We start from the raw sequence: 9,402 nt of genomic DNA on the forward strand, positions 1-9,402 counted from the left end.
CTAGTAAGGGGCAGAGCTGGCTCTTTGCAACCACCCACATGGCCGCCTTCCCCCGTGTGTGTTGTCCTTGATTGAACTACAAGTTGTGGCAGAGCCTGGAGAGGAACCCAGCTTTCCTGGTGCCTAGCACCACAGGCCCAAGCTCCCGCACAGCTCTCAGCTGCTGGATGAGAGGTCCTCTGGATCAGTGACATCACGGATTCTGCTGTGGGAATCCCACTGGCGCTCTTTGCTCTGCTTTCTCCCCTCCAACCTGCCCAGCGCCTGGGCATCCGCATGCCTCTCTGGGTAGGGGACCATACCTGAGGTGGCGTCACATAATCAGACACATCCATGACTCTGTTGGCGTAGAGTCCGAAGCCCTTCACCTTGGTTACCACCGAGGACTCAATGGCTGTGTCCCGTACCTGGTATGCCTTCTCGTGCAAGAAAACCCACCTGGGGCAGGAGAGCAGAAATGAAGAGAAAGAGAGGAGTCCACAGACCCAGCAGACAGAAACTGGGAGAGGTCACCTTCCTGCCAACACTTGGCCATGCCTGGCAGGGTGTGCGGATGGTTCCTTCTGGAGGCGTGAGACCTAGGGTGAGCCCTTGGTTGACTTAGAATAGCGTTTCTCCACCTTTGGTCCCATTACCGCCCCTCAGGTGCCTTTCTAGACATTTCCCCCACAGTGGTCCCCCCTCCATGAAACTTTCATATCACAGATATCTGTTTATGTACTGTATGCAAATGTGTGCTTTATGCATAAAAAGAGTGAGAACCAATTTTCACCTCCTTGGGGGCCATATGGCCCCATTGAGAATGCATGGCTCAAAGTCATTCCGTGCTGCTGATGGGGGCCACTTCTCTGGCAGGTACCCAGGAGACAGGAGGACAGAGGATCCCGGGCCTCTGCTCCCGTGAGTTCCAGCCTCGGCCCAAGGCTGTACCCTAAGTGCCCAACACAAAGTAGCTCAGTAAACAAATCAATGAAGGTCCTTGGGAGCTGGGTGCTTGGAAGAATCCATCTGCCCAGATGTCAGATGAGAACGGAGAAGGAAGCAGGGGCAGCGGCTGAGCTTTCACCTGGCAGATAAAGGAGTTGGGTAGAAGGTGGGAGGCTGGGGGAGGAGGGAGGGGAGACGCTTCTGATCTTATTCCTTGGATTGTGCTGCCACCCAGTGGTCATTTACCTGTACTGGCTCCTTCCTGCAGCTTTAAGTCATTATGGGACCATGTGGATGAGGCCTTCCCTTCTTCCTTCCCTACCTTCCTTCTCAGACTTTCCCCGCCTTCAGCAAGTAGGGCTTGCAGATACTTGCTGTCAACTCGTGCCTCTGCTTTCCTATAAAGTGCCTGCCTTTCCATTTGAAATCGCCAATCACAGCCCTCAAGGCTCAAGTCCCCGCTCAGCCTCACTTAATCCCACACTTCCAGCCTTTGGCAAGATTGTATTTGTTCCTGATGGCACACTGGGAGGTAGATGCTGCCACCGTCCCCATTTGACAGATGAGAAAACTCCATCAAATACGTTTAGAAAATGCTATGCAACCCTCCTCCCTCCCTGAGAAACACAATGTAGACAAACAAACACGTCTGTTACATTTTGTTAACCTCACTGTCTCCCAATCTTATTTGACCACAGAAGCCAGTCTTGGAGGAATATTGGTGACCTCTCGTGCAACTGAGGAGCACACTTTTGGAAATGCTGGGTCAGGGCATTTTCTGCATCTAACCAGGGTGGCACGAGGTTGGAAAACCACACCAGATGAAGGTGAGTGGAAGGAAGTTGAGACTGTGTAGCCCAGAGAAGACAAAGCTGTAGGAGTTAGAGGCTGGGAAGCTGCAGGGGCAGGAGCTGGGCTGACCTGAGGATTCTATAAGGAGGTGGGTGAAGACTTCAATCCCAGAACCGGCTGCTGCGGGAAGTCACCCCATGTGTGCCACACGTCTGGGAAGACTCCAGGACAGCGTGATGCTCACCTGGCAGGTGTGCTGAGAGGAGGCCCCTTCCTCAGGTGGAGGTTGGACTGAATGATCTCTGGGGCCACTTACTGTTGGAACATGCAAAGAGCAGTAACTCCCAGAGCGTACCGGGGGTCCCAGTCACTTGTAGTTTGGACACCACAATCCTATTTACTGCAAACACCAGCGGGTATTTGCAAGTGGCTCTTTGTTCAGTTTTCAGTGAGAGGGTTTGGTATTATCTCCATCATGGGGCTTCCTTTGCTCACTTGAATCTTTTTTTTTCTTTTTATTCTAATTTAAGTTTAAATTTTTGATAAATAAATACTATTTATTATTATTATTTGAGTCAGAGTGTCACTCTATTACCCAGGCACTGGCGCGATCTTGGCTCACTGCAACCTCTGCCTCCCGGGCTCAAGCGATTCTCATGCCTCAGCCTCCTGAGTAGCTGGGACTACAGGCGTGCACCATCACGCCTGGCTAACTTTTTTGTGTTTAGTAGAGATGGGGTTTTTCCATGTTGGCCAGGCTGGTCTCAAACTCCTGGCCTCAAGTGATCTGCCTGCCTTAGCCTCCCAAAGTGCTGGGATTACATGCGTGATCCACCACGCCCAGCCCTATTTATTATTGATAATAATTGTATGTATTCACGGGGCACAGTGTGAGTGTTTTGATATGCCTGTACCTTGTGGAATGATTATGTCATGCTAGTGATCATATCTACTACCTCACATAGTTATCATTTTTTTGGTAGTATTACTGGCTTGAATTCTGAATGATTTCTTGAGCGGGAGAAAAAGGGTGTAGTCACAGCACCGGCAAATGGCTTCAAACGCGTTACCTGTTTTCCTATTGCTGCTTTATAGCAGGCGGGCGGCATCCTGATTAACGCACCACTTAGAGTGACTTGCGTGCTTGTAAAATGATCTCATGAACACCGCCTTCGATGGGGCTTTGTGGTGCTGCTTTATCTCCCAGCACTTTTCTTTTCGTCTTTTTTTGGAAGGGGAGGGGTTTCATTCAGATTTCACAAGGAAGTAAGCCTCACGTAGAAATCCCATCTGCCAAATTACGTACTAGCAGAAGAGAAGGGAGCCTCCCTGTCACAGGAAACCCAAATGTGCATTATTAGCTCACGGCCTGGGGCCCTGCAGAGTGAAGGGAGTGAGGTCTGGGGCCCAGGCTGTCTGCTTCCAGCTAAGATGGCTGCTGGCCGCAGCTGGATATTCGCAGATGCAAACTGTGATCTAAACACACCCTTCTGGAACCGAGCCTCAACGTGCCTAGCCACAGAATAGACACATTTCTCCGTGTCATCCTCAGGAAATGGTTTTCTGAGGCCCCTGCCCTGCATCCTTAAAGTCCAGGAACATTTGGAGATGCAGAGTTCAGATTACGATTATATAACCAGTGCGGCACTCGCACTGGATCTTTCACTATGTTCTTACTGAGACAGCTTTGTTATTAACTCCATGTCATGAATGAGGAAACTGAAGCTCAGAGGGGGTGCTAAGTTGACCAGGATTACACAGCTGGTATGTCGGCTCTAACCAGACAACCTGCTCCAGACCACTCACAGCCCCTTCACTCAAAGGTCTCTAGCTGTGTCCCAGCTCAAGGCCAGGCCATGCTGGCCCCCTGAACTGGACCCTGTGCTTTTCCTACCAGCTCCTGCTCCATCACCAGTGAAAGCATCTCCTGGCTTAGGAAAGTCTCAGGAGGAAAGGGCTGAGGACTCCAAGGAACAATCAACCAATCTCCTACCTCCTCCTCCTCCTCCTCCTCCAAGGCTCCTTCTTGTGCCCGGTGGGGCAGAGAGGCCGCATTAGAATTCTCTCTTTGACTTAAATAACAAGTGGAAGAATTTCAATGGCCTCGTGGGGCCTGAGGATGTCGTCAAGGTGGCTAGAAAGAAGGGGATGCTTCATTTCCAGAACAGAGGGGCTGAGTCTGTCTCTGGAGGCCAGGGCTCAGGAGCTAGGGCAGGCCTGAGCCTTCAATTCTTGGCATTTACTCTGCTGCTCTGACTATTTTCTTCTCGCATTCATGGTTTATTATTTATAGAGTGGAAGGCGTGTGGCAGCTCCTTGGCAGGTGGGATGTGCAGGAGAGAGGCCAGAGCCGCGCCCCAGCACCCTCCCATCCGCCCCCAGGGAGTCAAGGAGGAGGCTGAGGAGTGGGTGTGAAGAGTGCACGCTTGTGTGTGTGGGAGGAGGAGAGGGGTCTCTTAGGAAGGTGTGAGCTGGGCAGAGGGAAAGGGGGAGGGGTGATGGGGGGGTCTTTGTGAAGTAGTCACAGTTGCCATCTATTACTGAGTCACCATCTCTGCAAGGCACTTGACATATGTTACCTCCCTTCCCTATAACTCCCAGGGAGGAGGTATTCCTAAATCCATTTTCCAGATATGGGGACTGAGACTTAGAGACGTAAAGTCACTCTTAGGAGGCCCTCTCCTAGTTGGTGTCAGAGCCAGGCTTCTAACCAAGTGCTCTATATTCCATATTGGGGGAGAGGGCAGGCAGGAATGAGAGTCACTCCTCTCTCTGGACCAGGATGACTGGTCCAGATGGGGCATCCGGCCAGGCATGATGGCTCATGCTGTAATCCCTGCACTTTGGGAGGCCGAGGCACGTAGATCACTTGAGGTCAGGAGTTAGAGATCAGCCTGGCCAACATGTTGAAACCCCATCTCTACTAAAAATACAAAAAAGTCGAGCATCATGGCACACGCCTGTAATCCCAGCTACTGGGGAGGCTAAGGCAGGAGAATCGCTTGAACCCAGGAGGTGGAGGTTGCAGTGAGCCGAGATCGCACCACTGCACTCCGGCCTGAGGGACAGAGTAAAGCTCTGTCTCAAAACAAAACAACAACAACAATAAAAAAAACAAGATGGGGCAGCCCAACAGCTCTTCCCACCATAACAGCTCTTCCCACCATATCTGTCACTTAATTGTGCTGACAAGGTACCTCACAGTGCTACCTTGGGCTGAGAGGATGGAGTGGAGAGCTGAGAAGGCGGGATTCCAGACCCTTCTCTTTAAACCAGAGCAGCTCCTTGCTTTATGTATTGAACTCCCACCTAAGATCTGAAGTTGAATAATGAGGCTGAATATTATGAACCACAGCATGCGGCCATACAGATGGTGAGTTTGTGAACTGGGCCTTGTATGGGGGAGGAACAGAGCAGGCAGGGCAGGGCTGTGACGAGGCCAGAGGCTCCAGCGGCCACCAATGACCCTTCAGCGCAATGGGGCATCAAAGGCCTGGGAAGTCCAAGGCCCTGGAAATCAACCTCAGGCCAAGCACAGGTTATTGCTTCCAGGGACTCAGATCCCAGGGATTTCTTTCAGCTTCTCAGGTCCCCACAAGATCCAGAATGGGGATGGGCTCTCAGGAAGTCCCACTCCACAGAGGTGAGTGGGGATTACCACCTGGGCCCAGGAAAGATGTGAGAAACCTCAGGTAAGTCCAGGCCTTTCTGTGTGCCCTGGGGTGGGTGAAGGAAAACAGTGATGAAATGGAGTCAACCACAGACAAGCAGCTGAGGCCAGAGGCGGGGGTGAGAGCGTATGTAAGATGACCAGGTGGTGTGTTTCTGAGAAGTTCTCAGAGAAATGATGGGCTCATGTGAGGCAGAGTCGAGGTTGCCGACCTGGTCGGGATGATGGGGAAGAGATTGAAGTATCAGTGATTAACACTATAGCCTTTAAAATCCCTTCAAATTCAGTTGGGTCCAAGCCACTGTCACATCTCTCCATAAACCGCCTCTTAGTAGGTTTTCCTGCACCCGCTCCAACTCCCTCCACTTCCAGGCGCATCAGCCCCGGTGCTCTTCCCAACTCAGATCTCATCGTGTCTGTCTCTCTCTCTCAAACTCACGTGCGCGCGCACACAAAAGTGCCCACAGACACATGGGTTAAAATGCTTCCGTGGCTTCTGTTTATTCATCTCCTGTAAAAACAAAAGCTCTCTAAGGGTGTCTGAGGTCCGGCCTCTGTGTGCGTTCCCATCCACCGTACACGACCCTCACCCACCTCTGCTCCCTCGGCTCCAGCCACAACGACCTTCCTTTCTTTCCCGTTTGCCAGGCTCCTTCCCTTTGCAGAGGTGGGTTTCTCTGCCCTGAACTCTCTTCCCTCTTTCACCTGGGGTGCTCCTACTCATCCTTCGGGTCTTGGCTAAAATGTTACATCTCCAGAAAACCTTCCCTTACTCCCTGACCAGGCCAAACACCTTCACAGAAGCGGCTCTCCTATAACTGTTCACCTCCAAGCCACAGTTGACATTTCACATTTGTGGACATCATCAGATGAATGCCCATCTCTTGCCTTCCGCTGTAAGCCCCACGAGGGCAAGGACCCTGTCTGCTTTTGCCCACCATTCCGTCCTCAGTCCACAGTGCGTGGCATGCAGAGATGCTGGTACATTTTTGCTAAATTAATGATGGTGGACTCATGAGGTCACAACGTGCATGGGTTCACGTACACGGAGATGGGACTCAGGTCAAGGGACTGGGCTGCAGGGGGCGCTGATGTAACTGGAAGGCAGTGTCTCGTGGGGAGCTGTCAGGCTGGGAGATGGATGGGGTTGGAAATTAAGATGCCAAAGAGCTTCGCATGCTCGCTCCAGCAGGCTGGGCTCCAGCCCTGAGACCTGGAGGATTCGATCTGATCATGATGAGAGAGAGACAAGGGCAGTGGGGGCTGAGAGGGCTGGTCGAGGAGCCCACTCTCTATCCCCCATCAATCTCTGCCTGGAGCCAATGGAGCCAGGCCAGATGGGGAATGTGCTGAGCCAGCTTTTGCACTCACCTGGGCCAACATACCATCTTGTGGCTATAAACAACCACAGCATTGAATATACACGTGAACACAGAACATTTAAGAACCAACTTTGAGCCAAGCTCTGGAGATGCAGACAGCGAACATTTGCAAACCTCGTATCTCACAAAACCTCAACATTGGAAGGGAACTTCATGGCCATTTAATGCTATTCCAAAGCTGGAATCCCTTTTCTAAAATCTCCCAAAGGAGCACTGGATGGTGCAGCCTTTTTACAATACCTGCCCACTGAAGCCTACCAGCGCTTGCCCAGCACACAGAGCAAACAATCACCTAAAAAGTCACATCTAGCCACCTTTCTCTCCACACCCTCACATAAACTTCAACTTTTCAGGCAAGCAGGCTTGCATGCAGCTTCAGCCCACAGTCACACAGGATTCTCCTTTGACCCGCTTGAACTAACTCCTAACAGTCAGTGGCTTGCTGCCTCGAATGCACAGACCCATTGTCTCAAAGAACAGCATAAGATTGGAGACCCACACCCCAGGAAAGAAAACCTTCGAGGTTTCTGCCTGTATTTCCTGGTGCCCACCAGTGCGTGGAAATGACCACAAGAAGGATAGGACCTGCATTCTCCCCCAGCCATTGTCTGCTCCACAGCCCTTTGTGTGTGCGTGCGCGCGCGCCTGTGTGTGTGTGTGTGTGTGTGTGTGTGTAGGTGTGTGCTTCCAGGCGGTGGGGGCTGAGAGGGGATGCTTGCACCTTCCTGGCTCTTAAGCAACTGCTAGGATGGGTTACATGGCACCGGGTCAGGGAGAGGTGGGGAACTTAGGCTTTTTGACAAAGGGGAGCATTTCTGGATTCCTGGAGAGGAAGCTGCACTGTGTTCAGAAAAGCTCCTTTTCTCCTTGGCCACTCTTCCCTTGGGCCTGTGTTTGCTTCCTCATCAAGGGGCAGTTCCCTCCTTGTCCTCCCCTTCAAGAGCACAGTGCTTCTCCCTTGCCTTTCTCTCTCTCACCATCTCACCCATCCATGCCGGAAGGAAATTCCTCACTCTGAAATGGGCCCAGTTCTCTCTTTCCCTCCCGGCCACCAACTTGACCAACCTGCCACCACCCCCTTGTCTCAGTACCTTCCCTTCCCTATTTCTGTGCTGTCTTGTCTTTTTGAGGCCCCGAAGAGTTGACTGAGGGGAATTTGAAGATGTGGGAGGGGGTCTGCCTGTTCTCTGGTTGGAGAGATGAGAGCAGGGAGGGTGGAGATGGAGCTCCTGAGCCCTCCCTCGGTGGAGGGCAGTGCCAGGGCAGGGACCCTACTCCTCCGAGTGTGCGTCTTGAAACCACTCTCAATGATGGAGGATGAACTGGGAAAAGAATTCATCTAGGTGAATTCAGGTCCTAGGTGGGGGTGGCAGAGGCCAGTCTTTAGGACTTGGCTCCACAGAAGAAAGTGTTTCCCCGGGAGGGGAGGAGCTCAGGAAGCTGGATGCAGGTTTCTGAGGCAGGAGGGTGAAGATGGGACGCCAGGCAGCCCACCCCGCCAGGGACCTGAAGGGCCACAGACTCACCCCACAAAGTAGGAGATGATCAGAAGCTGAACTACTCGGTTGATGATCCCGATGGTCCAGCTCTTCACAACCACCGATTTGGTGGTCTCATAGGTGAAGAAGTCGGATATGCAGTTCATACTGAGAGAGTGCTCAGGGGACACTCAGAAGGGGGCCCAGTGGTGGCCTCAGGAGAGGGAGGTCCCACAGGACAGGGAGACAGGATCACGACCTGGAGGGGGCAGCTTAGAGGGGTCGGAGGAATGGGGAGCCTGTCCCTTTAAGCCAGGCAACCCTAGTCAGGTTCTCTCTTCTCTTGATACTCTGGCTTCCAAGAGACCAGGGCGGGGGACCCCCTTTTTGTTCGTCTCCACCCCACTCCCCTGTGATGTCACAGCAGGGGTGGGGTCTCCAATCCTGGGCTCCTGATTGCCTGGGATGTAGCTGGCTGGAGCCCTCTGGGACTAATGTTTTATCTGCACTCTGTCTACTGTTTCTGTTCTGTTCTCTTCTGCAGCATCCTCATCCCAGCTCACCAGCTGCTCACGCTCTCCCTAAAGCCCTTTGCAATTTCCCGTCCCCTAGTCACCTAACAGCCTGCCTGAACTGAAGACCCCCTTCATTCCTGAGTGCCAGCCAAATTCCACCCAGTTCTGCAGCCGTCCCCTCCTTTCCTGAATTGCCCCCAGTGGCATGGGTCAAGGGGAGAGGGTCTCTTGAAAGTTTTTCTGGGTCTTCTGGGGTGTGATGAGTAAAGACTCACATATTTCTAACTCCAGTTGGTAATGAGTTTCACTCTACCTGTAGCATAGCAGTTAGCACTTCTTTTTTTTTTTTTTTTTTCAGTTTATTTATCAAAATCATTTGTTAGATTATGTTTTCCCGAAAGGTTGGGGCTGGGTCTTTCTTTCTTTCTTCCTTCCTTCTCTTTCTTTTCTTCCTTCCTTCCATTTTTTTTTCTTTTTCTTTTTCTTTTTTTGGCAGAGACTCGCTCTGTTGCCCAGACTGGAGTGCAGTGGCACGATCTCAGCTCACTGCAACCTCTGTCTCCTGGGTTCAAGCAATTCTTGTGCCTCAGCCTCCCAAGTAGCTGGGATTATAGGCACCCGCCACCATGCCTGGCTAA

General features: G+C 52.0%; 1 protein-coding gene across 1 annotated transcript in view; it reads right to left on the minus strand.

Moving 5' to 3' along the window:
• The window catches only part of P2RX3 (purinergic receptor P2X 3), a 34,181-nt gene extending 25,572 nt beyond the window's left edge, over nucleotides 1-8,609 (minus strand). The window contains exons 1-2 of the mRNA XM_005577865.5: nucleotides 8,298-8,609; nucleotides 303-438 (exon numbers count right to left, since the gene is read on the minus strand). Of these exons, the coding sequence (XP_005577922.1) occupies nucleotides 303-438; nucleotides 8,298-8,416 (255 nt within the window). The 5' untranslated portion in view covers nucleotides 8,417-8,609. The remainder of the gene's footprint in view (nucleotides 1-302; nucleotides 439-8,297) is intronic.
• Nucleotides 8,610-9,402: the final 793 nt, after the last annotated feature.

This window comes from Macaca fascicularis, chromosome 14, assembly GCF_037993035.2.
Source record: "Macaca fascicularis isolate 582-1 chromosome 14, T2T-MFA8v1.1".
NCBI classification, from domain to species: Eukaryota; Metazoa; Chordata; class Mammalia; order Primates; family Cercopithecidae; genus Macaca; species Macaca fascicularis.